General features: G+C 41.7%; 1 protein-coding gene across 3 annotated transcripts; it reads left to right on the top strand.

The window, feature by feature from the left end:
• Positions 1–2,578: 2,578 nt before the first annotated feature.
• Positions 2,579–14,702, top strand: LOC118800478. Of its 3 annotated transcripts, none has more exons than XM_036560727.1 (6): positions 2,579–2,672; positions 9,860–9,946; positions 10,582–10,649; positions 11,665–11,955; positions 12,626–12,916; positions 13,074–14,702. In XM_036560727.1, exons 3-6 carry the CDS (start codon positions 10,589–10,591, stop codon positions 13,214–13,216), a joined length of 786 nt encoding a protein of 261 aa, XP_036416620.1. In that variant the 5' UTR covers positions 2,579–2,672; positions 9,860–9,946; positions 10,582–10,588; the 3' UTR covers positions 13,217–14,702. The 3 variants fall into 3 exon arrangements, with proteins under 3 accessions (XP_036416620.1, XP_036416618.1, XP_036416619.1); XM_036560725.1 differs by having other exon boundaries at positions 9,860–9,950; XM_036560726.1 differs by lacking the exons at positions 2,579–2,672; positions 9,860–9,946 and adding an exon at positions 9,958–9,983.
• The last annotated feature ends 377 nt before the right edge of the window (positions 14,703–15,079 follow it).

The following is a 15,079-nucleotide window of genomic DNA, read 5'->3' as shown; positions in this document are numbered from 1 at the left end:
GTGACCTCCACCAGGGACATTAGGAGCCTGACACACCAGAAGCCTCTGGCCCTGACTCCTGTGAGGGAGGCATGTCTCTTGGATTAGGGAGTTCCTCAAAGTGCCTCTTCCACCGACCAACAATATCCTTATTAGAAGTCAGAGTTTCTTCACCCCTGCCGAATTCAGCTTGGACAAAGCCACCCCAACCGCTTCTGAGTTGCCAGATAGTTGTCCAGAACCTCCTTGAAGCCGACTGAAAGTCTTTTTCCATGGCCTGGCCGAACTCCCCCCACGCCCTGGATTTTGCTTCTGCCACCGTTGCTGCTGCTGCCTTTTTTGCCTGTCCAGTCCCTAAAGGCCTCTTTCTTTGGGTTACCGCTCTGACAGGCACAAACAAGCTTTTGGCCACAACTGTGCCTAACAGCTTCCACGATGGAAGTTTTGAACAGGGCCCATTCAGACTCCATGTCCCCTACCTTCTCCGGAACATGACAAAAGCTCTCCTGAAGGTGGGAGTTAAAATCATTCCGAACAGGGGCCTCTGACAGTCGTTCCCAGCACACCCTCACTATTCGCTTGGGCCTACTGGGTCTCACCATCAGTCTTCCCTGCCATCTGATCCAACTCAACACCAGATGGTGATCGGTTGACAACTCAGCACCTCTCTTCACCCGAGTGTCCAGAACACATGGTCCCAAGTCAGATGGGACCCTTGCACTAAGGCCCCTAAAATCACTCCATACCCCAGTGTAACTTTTAGGATTTTAGGAAACACCAGCCTGTATTGACAAATATAACACTGATGTTCTGAGTAACATTGCTGTGTTTGAGTGATGAATAAATGAACAATGAATCACATTCAGTTTTAAAGCTTCAACATTCACATTCATGATTACACATATTTAATAGCTGATCTTATCCAGAATGCTGTGCTTTACTGTTTACTTAAAACAAATCTTTAAGCTAGTGTTCACAGGCCAGTAATCAAAGATGGAAATTACTAATATTTTCCAACCCTATTAAGAACTAAAGAGCCACTCCAGAGTGACTCCAATACAGTATCATAATTTATTAATTTTGCCCCAAGAACAAATCAGATATTCTGTAAATGCTGCTTTGTCCTGTACATCATTAGGTGGTGCCCCTCAGAGTGTTCTTGTGCCCTTCAGCCCCCCATGTCCTGGACACACCACTGAATTGTATGTCTTTGAGAAAGAAAGGGGGTGGGGTGTGTGGGGGGGGTGTTTTAAAAACAATCTATCAGCTGTATTGTTTACTGTACCTGTTAAAATGCTGTGATTGAACCGTTACTTTTTAAAAGCTATTTAAACCTATTTTTATAACTATTTAAAATTAATTTTTTAAACTATTTAAAACCTTTTTAACACTATTTAAAACTTCTCCAACTCAAGAGAGAAAAGATCTTCTGCAGCCAGCAGTGACTGGCTGAGTGTAAACAGGCCACTGACTGACTGAAACTACCTATCATGTCATGCTAACATCTCTAAAGACCTGTTCCTGAACAGAGTCAGTTCAGCCTCATGTAGTGCACTGTGTTAGCTATCATCTCTGAAGAACTTCAGGCTGTTTTAAACTCAGTTCATTTCCTAATGTCCAAACCAGAGTTTGGGTTTTTGTGATTTTGTTTTTCATTTGGTTCAGGTTTTTTCACACTGCAGCAGCTAAAGTGGACCAAATTAGACATGCAGGTGTTTGTCAGAAGTGTTGCAGGGATGGACGCCCTCTACTCTGAGATGTTCCACCATGAAAGCAGATGTAGCGCCCCCACCAGGTACTTAACTGAACAACAAGGGCCTAAAGGTGTTTAACATTTAACCCTGAACTAGTAGCATGGGAGGTACAGGGTTGGTCCTACAAATATAGAAATTCAACTGGCTTATTTGCTAGGGTGATATCTCCCTGGAGGTTCAGAAATGTAGCCAGTCAATTAAAGCTACCCAAAACTCCCATGCACAGATACTTTACTCTTAGTCTACTTCCTCTCACAGCACCCAATCACACTCAAAGTTTCCAAAATGGGATACGAGAATACACTGCATGCTGTGAAGCTCAATCTAGTGATTAGAGCAATTCTGTTTAACACCTACACCCTACACAAGCATTAACTCCTAATACAGGTGTTGAATATACACTTATGACTTTCCATGAACTGCAGAAACACATGAAAATTTGCTGTGACAATAAAACCACAATTTATATATGTCTGAAACACAATTTTAATTTCCTTTTGATCCTATATTTGAATTATTAATTAGTCTTTCCCTTAAACTAGAAATCAGTTTTTGTAGCTAGGGGACTTTGACTTAAATTCAACCAACAACCTTTCCCACAAGTTTAAACAATGGTTTTACAGGGCACTTAGTTTGTTTTCAGAAAGGGAAAAGACATTATAAAACCCCAAATAAATATTTATCCATTTTACTCATCATAGAACATGAACTTAACACTGCATTTTTCTCCTTTATATGACAAGAACCCCCCCCCCACCAGGTGTGTGATGTGATCTGGGACAGCCCCCAGTTTAAGCCCTCCCACATCATTACTCACATAAGAACTGTAATTTAATAATGTGCTTCAGGTGTGTTTCTCCTTCTCTGCGAAGTCTGAGACCCTCTGTGTGGAGAGTATTATACTACAGTCCAGTGTGGGGAATCAGCCACAGCAGCACAGTGAGTACACAGAGACTGTTGTAGCTTCATAGACTTAAAATAACTACTGAGCTGTGACCAGAGGGGCCGTCTAGCCTCGCCTCGTCTGGGCTTCCAGGGCTACAGACTCAACATTTTAATATTTTTAAGCAGCTCTGAACCTGTGAAATAATTCTTTCAGGGTTAGATGTATGGCAGGTGGTCTTTGGGGAGGGTCCCCCAGTAGAGAGCCTGACTATGAGATGAACTCTGTGCTGATTTATGTTGTAGTTTTGGGAGGTTTACCCCTGTAGTGTTTTCAGTAGCGTTACGAGGCAAGAGTCAGTGGTGTAACTACTGGAATGGCAGGGGAGGCAATAAATCAAGAGAAAAGAAGATCATTACAGTGATCAACTCAAACATAGCAACAAGTTTCTCTGCGTCGCTCTGAGAGAGAAGAGGCTGAACTTTAGGGATTTTTCTCAAATTATAAAAAAGCTACTTTATTGTCTGTGTTTACATGCAGATAAAACAGAGCTCAGAGTCTGAAATCACAACCAGGTTTCATACTTCAGGTTTGGTGTACGAAGCTAAAGAACCAAGTTTCTCAGAAATAATTTTTCTCTGTACCAACGATCAGTATTTCAGTTTTTTCATGATTTAATTGTAGAAAATGTTGCGACATCCACCGAGAAACATCTGACACACAGCTGGTCAGTCTATCTACAGAGTCTTGATCTTCAGAAGGAATAGAAATGTATAGCTGGGTGTCATCAGCATAGCTATGAAAATTGATGTTTTCTAATGACATCACCTAAAGCTAGCATGTACAAAGAGAAAAGGAAAGGCCCTAAAACTGAACCTTGTGGGACTCCACAAAACAATTTCACATTTTTGATTAATGATTTCCCAGTGAAACTTCATTAAATATAATTTTAACCATCCTAAAACTCTGCCCGAGAGGCCGACCCAGCATTCAACATGGGGGATTAGAATCTTGTGATCAACGATATCAAAAGCTGGACTAAGATCCAATAGGACCAGAATAGAAGGACTTTGAGCACTGAGCCTCATTAAGAACCTGGACCAATGCTGTCTCAGTACTGTAGTCAGAACGACAACCTGATTGAAACTTCTCATTTAACTTGTTTGATACTAGATCCACATTTTTTTCTAGGACTATCCTTAAAAAAGGAAGGTCTGAAGTTGGTCTAATTATATTTAGGACAGAAGAATCCATACTACTCTTTTTCAGTAGGGCTTAATCAGGGCAGTTCTAAAAGCGTCTTGAAAAGCACCTCTTGACAGAGAACAGTTTATAATAATTAAAACATCATCTTGAACATAATCAAAACAGGTAAGGATGTCAGAACTGATGTAGGTGGCCTATCAGGAACTTGTTTCAGCAGCCTGAGCTCTGCTCTGCCTTCTCAAGGCTGTTTTATTTTGAAAACGAATTGCAGAATTGCAGATTATATAGGATAAAGTACCACGATATAGAAGATAAATTACCATTGTTCTTTGAGAAGGTCATAATGTTCCTGCAGTTTAGTTTTCCTCCATACATGCTCTGAATGATGACAGTTTCTCTTGAGCTAGCTGCAGGTGAAAGTGTAAGGGGTCCATTCCCCGCCTGGGTGACCAGCGTTCTTCATGTGTGGAGTTTGCATGTTCTCCCCGTGTCTGAGTGAGTTTCCTTCCAGAGTCCAAAGACAGGCGGTCAGGAGAATTTGACATACTAAATTGCCTCTAGGTGTGTGTGTGACTGCATATATCTGTGTGTCTGCTCTGTGATGGACTGGCGATCTGTCCAAGGTGTTTCCTGCTCTCCACCCAATGAGCACCAGGATAGGCTCCAGCTCCCCCCACGACCCAGGAGGAGCTATTAAGAAATTAAGCCACAAGAACTAGAAAAATCCTAGCTAACTAGGATTTAGCTAGCTAACTACTGTCTTGTACATATATTTACTGTAAAAATCATCAGACATTACAGTTTTATGCTGGAACTCCTAAATTATGAACCACAATCTCTTCAGCCCTGATATTCTGTCCTTCTTTAACACTCAGATTAAAACCTTCCTCTTTTCTCAGAGCTACTCAAAGCTGCAGCTCATTCTCTTCTCTTGTTCTGTCTCCACTAGTTGCTGCTGATATGGTTTTGTTTATATTTTATTCTATTTAAATATTTATTTGATTGTGATGCTTCTGTAAAGCTTCTGCACAGCACTGTGTACAATGAAGTAAATATAAACTGAAACTAAAGTCAAATGAAACATATAAATTGTATTTATAAGTTAATCAAATGTACACCTAAATATTTCTTTCACTGTTTCTTTCTTTATACTTGAGTCCTTTGTATGGTAAAAGTGCATTAAACCAAGTTAAGCTGCAGATGTGAAGAAAATAAAATAATATGCTGTATTTCCTGTTGATGTTGGCTGGTTATCTTGTGTGCTACCTAGGTTAACTTCACTTGGGTCGATGTAAGATCACGCTGTACCCGTACACACTCAGACAAAGTTCCATTTTTGCGTTTTTATGGTTCTTTATTGTCTTCAAATGTGTAAATGAGTAAATATTTGTTCTTTGTTATTAGCATATTTGCTAATATTGTTAGTTACCTGGCTATATAGTTATTTTCAAGAATATTCAATATTCAGTGTAATAGATTATGTAGCGAGAGTAAAAACACAGCATTAGCCAGTGAGAGCTTACAGAAAGCTCGGTAAGAGAGAGGCCTGAGAAACAAGCAGAGGCAAGTACAGAATTTAGCGAGGGCGGGGCTGAGCAGTTTCAAAGCGCAGTTTGTGCAAACACTTCTGGAAGAGTTCATATGAGGATTTTCATCATTATAGTAGAGTTCATTTCAGTCCTGTCTAAGATCAAAGTTACATGCGATAGATGATGAACCTTCCTGTCAGCATGTCCATCATCTGCTCAGCGCTGTGGAGACACAGGATAAAACACACAATACAGAATGAATCCAGATGTTTAGAACCAAAAGATATTGCGATGTACAAAATTGTGCTGTAATATCATATTTAAAGCCAGCAATGGTTTAAGACATCTCTGGATTTGTGACCTGAGGTGCCCCCTTTCATTCCTATTGTCTTTACTGTCTTGAGCCTATATTCTGTTTAGGCTTAAGACAGTAAAGTCTTGTTTTTCAGTATAAGCTGATTAAGTTAAAAATTACATATTAAATAACACTGAGCCTTAACTTTAGATAATAAACTAGATTGCAGCATGCGTTGAAATGTAAGATTCCAGCCATATGTGCCTTCCTGCTGGTGTGGGTCTCCTCGCACTCAACAATGCAGAAAACCACTTCTTAAGTGCTAACAATGCCCTCTTGAGGGGAATCTGAGAAATTCTCAACACATTTCACAAAATTAACATCAAAGAACAAACTTTTTACACACTGCTTGTTTTTTACAGTTAAAATGATAATTTGTTCAGTTTATAGAGATTTAAACTTTTTAGAAGTATGTTTGCATCTCAGCGCTAAAACATTTTTGTGCTTTATCACTTGCAATGTTTATAGCACCAGTGCTACATGCTCCAAAGTTTATGTAAAACCCTGATTATAGAGGTTATTGTAATATTGTGGTATGCTGTATGCAGATTTTTTTCAGAGCTTTCCATTTTCCATTCCACTTTAAACTGTCCAGCACTTTAAAGGTGCCAGAATTTAACAGTTGCACCAAATTCAAAAAATAAGCTGGCAGAAAAGGAAGCCAACTTCAGCCTGTCTGTCCCACAGTGGTGTGTTTGTGACTCATACAAGAAGTAATTTGGTCACACTGTTAGCCATTGAAGAGCACTTCAACTCTTCTGACCCCCAGCATATGTGGCAAGGCATACAGTCAATTACTGACTTAAAACCACCCACCACTGTGCCCCCTACCAACTGTGCCTCACTTCCCAATGAGCTCAACACTTCTATGCTCGGTTCAACAAGGGAAATAAGGTGGTCTTCTCCAAAACAGATTAACCACCTGATGAGCAGCCACTCACACTCTCCACCGCGGATGTCTGTCACACTCTGAGCAAGGTGAATGCCCGAAAGGCAGCTGGCCCTGATGGAGTACCTGGTCGTGTGCTAAAGGTCTGTGCTAAGCAGCTAGCTGGGGTCTTCACAGATGTTTTCAATCTGTTGCTGGCCCAGGCAGTTGTCCCAACTAGCTTCAAGACCACCACCATTGTGCCAGTCCCAAAGCATTCGACTGCTTCAGCTCCGAATGATTTCTGCCATGTTGTACTCACCTACATCATCTCCAAGTGCTTTGAAAGACTAGTTCTTTCTCATTTGAAGTCCTGTCTGCCTGTTACACTGGACCCACACCAGTTTGCCTACCGCTGCAACAGGTCAAAAGAGGACTCCATTTCCATGGCACTCCACACTGTACTGACCCACCTGGACTGTCAGAACTCATATGTTAGAATGCTGTTTATTGACTTCAATTCAGCATTTAACACAGATACCCTCCAAGCTGATCTTAAAGCTTAGCCAGCTTGGTATCTGCACATTTCTCTGCAATCGGTTTCTGGACTTCCTGACTGACAGACCTTGTCAGAAGACAAACTCTTCTCCTCCCCCATCACCCTGAACACTGGCGTGCCACAAGGCTGTGTGCTCTTCTGTACTCCCTGTTCACGCATGACTGTGTTCCTGTTTATGGCAGGAACACTCCATAATCAAGTTCGCGGATGACACCACATTGATAGGTCTGATCAGTGGAGATGATGAGACGGCCTACAGGGATGAGGTGCAGCATATACAGGACGAGGAAAACATATACCATAAGCGCTGCCTTCGCAGGGTGAGTAACATCATAAAGGACGTTTCTCATCGTAACCATGGACCTTTTACCCTCCTCCGATCTGGCAGGCGTTACAGAAGCTTCCGCTCCTGCACCAGCAGGCTCAGGAAGAGCTTCTTCCCTGAGGCTGTGACCCTGCTGACCTCCACACTGTCACTTTAACTGCATCTTTGCACTCACTGCATTGTATTGTACTTTATCCTAGTACAGGGAGATTCACTCGAAAGAGGCTGTGAATATTCTGTAATAACTCTCTCTAGGATGAAGCAATCTGAATAAAACAACATGCAATGTGCTCCTCAGTATATAGAGCTTTGAACAAGCCGGGATGCCCCTGCGTTGGAGCGATGAGGTCAGCACGGGACAGCCGTTTCGACGTTTAACCTCCGTTTGCAACTTCTGGGTGCTTCCAAGTGATGTCAGAGTGAATTTAGGAAGAAACACGTTTGTGATGTACCCTCAAAGAGTGTTATTCAGGAGATGGCACGGAAACTGGTAACGACGGGATCATTGATCCCTTCTCATGGTGGAGGCCACCCAAAAATGTAATCGATTACACATACGTCAAGATATGTAGCGTATTTTTTGGTTCAGATTGCTTCAACCTAATGCGAGTTACAACAGAATATTTGGGGCCTCTTTCGAGAGAATCTCCCTGTATTATTGCACTATTCATATTTGCACAGTCTATAACTGCACTATTCATATTTGCACCAACAGTTAATGTACAAGTTTACTCTGCATACTTATCTTTTACATATGCTGCTCTCACAGGACATACTACCTCATTGTACGCTTTCCACTCACTCTGTAAAATATGTATATATTATATTTATACTTGCCTATTTTTTTTACCATTCTACCATCCTTCTGCACTTTATATGTAAATAATACTGTATTTTGCACTTCTGGTCAGATGCTAACTTCATTTCATTGGCTCTGTACCTGTACTCTGCACAACAGCAATAAAGTTGAATCTAATCTAATTACACTCACACATACACCTTGACGAAGAAAGATGTGTTCTGATTTCTGATTCACGTTGACACATTAACCTTTTAAGTGGCTGTCTGTTCTTCTCTATACGTTTAGTGTCCAACCTTTAAATATAATAGGAAACACACTGGCCCAAGAATAGAACCCTGTGGCACTGCATTACCAGTTTCCAAGATTGTTTTCCATGGGCAACAACACACTGAGTACCTGCTGCTCAAATCCAATGCAAAGCGTCAGGAACACTACTGCTATCGTAATAAGTTCTCAGTACTCTTTAAAAAGATTTAAAAAGGTTCTTCAATGGTTCTTTAGTAAAGACAGTGGTTCTATTAGAACTATGAAGACTAAAAGAACCATTTGCATGATTAAACGTTTCTTTGCATGGAGAAATGGTTCTACAGATGGATGGAGGATGTGTTGTATATGGTTCTATATAGAACCTTTTTGAAAATGGTTCTATATAGCACCAAAAAGGGTTACACCATTGTTTGCAATGTCAAGCTTGTAACAATAGCAGAACTCTTTTTGGTGCTATATGGAACCAAATACAACACATCACATTCTCCATCAATCTGAATAACCATTTCACTATGAAAAGAACCATCTTTTCCAAAAGTATATAATTCTACAAGTTTAATGTAAGGCAACTCAATTTATTTGACTCAAATAAAGAAGGTTTGAAAAGGTAAAGAAAAAATGACTGGAATCAGAAAATCAGTTTAACAGTCAATATGGCTGCTTGTATTTATGAGTCTTGATCCAGTTTGAATCTAAAAGGAAAACGGTTTAAAACCAATGTGACCATTGTAATTCGTTGACCTTGACAATCAGTGTACTTCCCAATCTCTCCTTGTGAACTGCAAACAAATTTGGTGATGCCATCTTACTGACTGTCTAAATACCAGAAAAGACGGGAGAAGCTGCTCTAAACGTCTGTTGAAATGACTTCAAACTGAGGATACACGAGTATTCACTCCCCAGGAGGTCTTTTACAGATTTTAGAGTCATATTACTGCAAACATGCCCAGACAGGATGGACAAACATGGAGCAGTCCAACTATACTTTAAACTCTGTTTAATTTGCGTATACTGTGTACACTGTGTTCAGAGATGAATCACACACATATTTCTAAAATGTACCATTTACAATACTTATTATTAGTGGCAGTAGTAGTAAAATCATAGTAATACCAATAATAATGTTGATTTTTATATCTTCTAGCACAAACACTGGTATGACACAGGTACCATTCAGCTGATTGAGCAACAGTAAACTTGCCTAGTCTTGTTTCTAATTTTCACTGTATCATCTGTCATTCAGTAAGATTTGTTTTTTCCATTCTTCACAAGATTTTCTTTGACTTCTCTTTAATTCATTCCTTTCCTTTACTTTGCTCCTTTTACCTTTAGCCGTGAGATCTGCACGTGCTAAAAGAACTCAGTGATGATGGACTGATAGAGAGGCTAAAACTCCACTGCAAAGAAGCTGAAGAATGTGTTGGTATTAAAGTCATTACTGATGGCTGTTTAGCATGTGCGCACATGTAGTGACTAACCTTGGGAATGTTCATTTGTTTCAGCATGCTAATGGTGTGTGTGTGTCTGTAGGTCAGTTCTGTTCTCTCTTCTCTCTTTCTCTCTTCTCTCTCTCCTCTCCTGGTCAGTACTGATGGTGTGTGTCTGTAGGTCAGTTCTGTTCTCTCTTCTCTCTTTCTCTCTTCTCTCTCTCCTCTCCTGGTCAGTACTGATGGTGTGTGTCTGTAGGTCAGTTCTGTTCTCTCTTTCTCTCTTTCTCTCTTCTCTCTCTCCTGGTCAGTACTGATGGTGTGTGTGTCTGTAGGTCAGTTCTGTTCTCTCTTTCTCTCTTCTCTCTCTCCTCTCCTGGTCAGTACTGATGGTGTGTGTGTGTGTAGGTCAGTTCTGTTCTCTCTTTCTCTCTTCTCTCTCTCCTCTCCTGGTCAGTACTGATGGTGTGTGTGTCTGTAGGTCAGTTCTGTTCTCTCTTTCTCTCTTCTCTCTCTCCTCTCCTGGTCAGTACTGATGGTGTGTGTGTGTGTAGGTCAGTTCTGTTCTCTCTTTCTCTCTTCTCTCTCTCCTCTCCTGGTCAGTACTGATGGTGTGTGTGTCTGTAGGTCAGTCATGCAGTCCTGTAGTTCTGCTGTTTGTGTTCTGATCTTACTGACAACTACACTCACTACTGGTAAGTACCTCTCCTTTATCACTCCTTTATCCTGCTCTTAAAACATTAATCCTGTATTTTACTTTCACTTCACTTTTGTTTTTGAGAGTTTCTTTAAGCAGTAGCGTCAGAATAAAATAATCTAATGAATATTCTCATTAGCTAGTTAGACATAGAATGATGTGATATGCAGTAAAGAACAGTAATATGATCCTCAGCGTACAGTTTATTAAAGCTTCACTATGTAAAACTGAAAGCAGCGTCATTACTGAGTGAGGATAACATAAACAGGCTAAAATATGGTGAATGAGCTGCTGTGAGTCGCCCTGTAAAGCCTGAAATAATCAGTTAAAAGTCAGAGGTGTTGGGTCGAGAGTTTTTCACACCACGTCATACGTCTTTGCGTACTAACATCACACACAGCCTCAAAAAGAACGTCCGGCTCAATATTTCAATCTTAAATGATAAAAAAAAAAAACACGCTATACTGATAAACTGTTCTCAAACGTCAGATTCATCCCCTCAGGGAAGGGGTCTGAAGCACAACCCACGTTACTAAAAGTTCTTCCACATGTTGGGCCTGCAGTTACACATTTCCACCAGATAGGGTGGTGGAATCCCCAAAACATACACAGTAAATCTTTAACTGTACAAACGTATTTAAAGTCTTCACTTCAGGGATGTGATCTGAGTCTTAGGGGTCACATCTCCCAAGTCTGATTTGATATTTATATTTTGTAGAGGGTATGTAGGACATGCTAGGCTGGCAGAACTAAAATCTTTTGTTTTTGTCTACTGAGACATACTGTCACTGCTGTTTGTCACATTTACAAGTAGAGCACAAGAGGGTAACATGGCCTTTATAAAGCTTTATAAATACTGATCCATTAAAATATGTCTGGATCTGAATCTGAACCTGTGACTTGATGACGTTCAGACATTTACTCTTCTAACAAATAAAAACTCAGTTGTTGACCACTGTTTTTCTTTAGTGAGATGTTTCTATTTTCCCTATTTGTCTTATTCTCTCTTTCAGCTTCTGAATCAGCTGTGAAGGTGAATCTTCATGACTCTGCTACTCTGTCCTGCTCTGAGAGATGCTCTGGTTTGGTCAGATGGACTGTGTTCACTAAACCCACTGATACTCTGGCTGAGTGTGATCAGACTTCATGTAGATCAGTGAAGGAGGGATATCAGATGATCCATGATCAGTACCTGAAGGGGAATCTCTCTCTCACCATCACTGACGCTGATTTCACTAAGAGAGCTCGGTACACCTGTGACTGTGATGGTAAAGATCTCTGTGATATGAAGCTTCAGATTGAGCGTAAGTGTCCATCTGTTTTTTTTTCACTGACCACTTTTCAGGAGTGTCACTTTCAGTTCCTCAAAGAATCTGCAGACGCACCTCCAAAGTTCAGTCTTAGAAGCTGGTTGATCATTTTCTGAAGTAATCAAACACATTCAGTGGTGTTGAGGTCTGGACTCTGGGGTGGTCAGTCCATTGTTCAGCTTCTTTGTTTGATGTGTCCGTCTCCTTTTCTCAGTGAGGCTCTTCTTGATCAGCTACACATCCTTTCAGACCCACAGCGCTGAGTCGTCTTCTCACAGTGGAAGGATGGACAGAAACACCTGTGGATGTTTTCAGATCTGATCAGTTTGATTTTCTCCTCTCTCTCAAAGATGAAGCTTTAAGTGCTGTTTATCTGATGGGGGCAGTTTTGGGGTCGACCAGCTCTTCCAGGTGGTTGTTAGGAAGCACATTTTCTCTGGAGCTTTTAATCAGTTTTTAAATCCAGTTTTGGAAACTCCTGTTTTTTCCACTTTGACTTTCTCTTTCCTTCTGCAAGTGGATTATCTTATAGTCAGTCCTCGCAAAATATTCCTAAAAATGAATCACTTTATTGTAAATTAACTAAATGAGCTTTTGATTTTTGCTCAGTGCTTTGGTTTGCACACAATTCATGAAGGTTCTGTTTGTTTTTTTTTATCCTCAGCCTTGAATACTCCAGTTCAGATAGAGCCTGGTGAATCTCTGGTGCTGAAGTTGGATGTATCAGATCCAGTGGAGGTGATTTATAACAGCACTGATGCAGCTGGACCATCCAGTGGTCAGATTTGTACAGTGGATGGACGATCACTACAGTGTAATGATGAATATAAACAGAGAATGGCATTCTTCTCTGCTCTTGAGCTGAGAGGGATGAAGCCATATGACAGTGGAGATTATATTATAATGGACATTAGGAATGAAGAGGTCATTCATACCTACACAGTGACCATCAAAGGTATGTATTTTTCCAGCTTTAGCTGTGTTTGTTATTGAGCTTGTAGGATGAAAGTGGAGTGTGTAAATATATTTAAAGTCTCTCTGTGTGCTTTAATGGTGGTAATGGTGGTGGTAACTCACTATATGGCAAATCTGTGTGTCCTTCTGTTCTGTAGATGACCAGCCCTGTCCGTGCAGAGATCAGGGAGCTGTTGTACCAGCATGGATGTTTACTCTGACGATGGTTGCACTAGTAGTTGTGTGTGTGGTATCAGTGGTGATGATTTTGCGAAAGAGGAGAGAAATTGAACGGCACTGAATCATAACTGCAGGGAAAATCGAGTTTAACTGAAAGAAAACACTGCCAGAAAACACTGCCAGAAAACACTGCCACTGAAAGAAAACACTGCCATGTTAACTTCTGTTAAAAAGGATGAAGAAGAAATGGGTTATTTGCTGCTTGTATTCAGGAAAACTAAGATCCAATCCAAAGTCTAAGACCAATTATCCAGTCAGCCAATCACATGGCAGTATGAGTCTAGAGGTTCAGTTAACATTCCCCTAAACATCATGAAAGAAGAAATTGTGATCTAAATGACAATTGAAACAGGGAGAAGGAGCGAAAGGAGGATCGGAACAGGGAGAAGGAGAGAAAGGAGGATCAGAACAGGGAGAAGGAGTGAAAGGAGGATCAGAACAGGGAGAAGGAGCGAAAGGAGGATCAGAATAGGATGAAGGAGTGAAAGGAGGATCAGAACAGGGAGAAGGAGAGAAAGGAGGATCAGAACAGGGAGAAGGTGTTAAAGAAGGATGAGAACAGTAAGAAGGTGCGAAAGGAAGGTCAGAACAGGGAGAAGGAGCTAAAGGAGGATCAGAACAGGGAGGAGGAGTGAAAGGAGGATCAGAACAGGGAGGAGGAGTGAAAGGGGGATTGGAACAGGGAGAAGGAGTGAAAGGAGGATCAGAACAGGGAGAAGGAGCTAAAGGAGGATCAGAACAGGGAGGAGGAGTGAAAGGGGGATCAGAACAGGGAGGAGGAGTGAAAGGAGGATCAGAACAGGGAGGAGGAGTGAAAGGAGGATCAGAACAGGGAGAAGGAGCTAAAGGAGGATCAGAACAGGGAGGAGGAGTGAAAGGAGGATCAGAACAGGGAGGAGGAGTGAAAGGGGGATCGGAACAGGGAGAAGGAGTGAAGAAGGATCAGAACAGGGAGAAGGAGCGAAGGAGGATCAGAACAGGGAGGAGAGAAAGGGGGATCGGAACAGGGAGAAGGAGTGAAAGGAGGATCAGAAGAGGACAAGGACTGGAAGGCGGATGGGATCAGGGAGAAGAAGAGAAAGAAGAATTCAAAAAGGGAGAAGGAGAGAAAGGAGGAAAGGAACAGAGAGGAGCTAAAAGAGGATCAGAACAGGATGAAGGAGTGAAAGGAGAATCAGAACAGAGAGAAGGAGTGAAAGGAGGTTCCCAACAGGGATAGGGAGTGGAAGCAAAATCCAAAGAGGGAGAAGGAGCCAAAGGAGGATCAGAACAGGGACAAGGAGTGAAAGGAGGATCAGACAGGGAGAAGGAGCGAAAGGAGGATCAGAACAGGGAGGAGGAGTGAAAGGAGTATCGGAACAGGGAGAAGGAGTGAAGAAGGATCGGAACAGGGAGAAGGAGAGAAAGGAGGATCAGAACAGGGAGGAGGAGTGAAAGGAGTATCGGAACAGGGAGAAGGAGTGAAGAAGGATCAGATCAGGGAGAAGGAGTGAAGAAGGATCAGAACAGGGAGAAGGAGTGAAGGAGGATCAGAACAGGGAGAAGGAATGAAGGAGGATCAGAACAGGGAGAAGGAGTGAAGGAGGATCAGAACAGGGAGAAGGAGTGAAGAAGGATCAGATCAGGGAGAAGGAGTGAAGAAGGATCAGAACAGGGAGAAGGAGTGAAGAAGGATCAGATCAGGGAGAAGGAGTGAAGAAGGATCAGAACAGGCAGAAGGAGCGAAGGAGGATCAGAACAGGGAGAAGGAGTGAAGAAGGATCAGAACAGGGAGAAGGAGTGAAGGAAGATCAGAACAGGGAGAAGGAGTGAAGGAGGATTAGAACAGGGAGAAGGAGTGAAGGAGGATCAGAACAGGGAGAAGGAGTGAAGCAGGATTAGAACAGGGAGAAGGAGTGAAGGAGGATCAGAACAGGGAGAAGGA

The sequence above is a fragment of the Colossoma macropomum genome, unplaced genomic scaffold, assembly GCF_904425465.1.
Source record: "Colossoma macropomum unplaced genomic scaffold, Colossoma_macropomum, whole genome shotgun sequence".
Classification (NCBI taxonomy): Eukaryota; Metazoa; Chordata; class Actinopteri; order Characiformes; family Serrasalmidae; genus Colossoma; species Colossoma macropomum.
The sequence above is the reverse complement of the archived record's forward strand: the minus strand, read 5'-3'. Positions and strand labels throughout refer to the sequence as shown.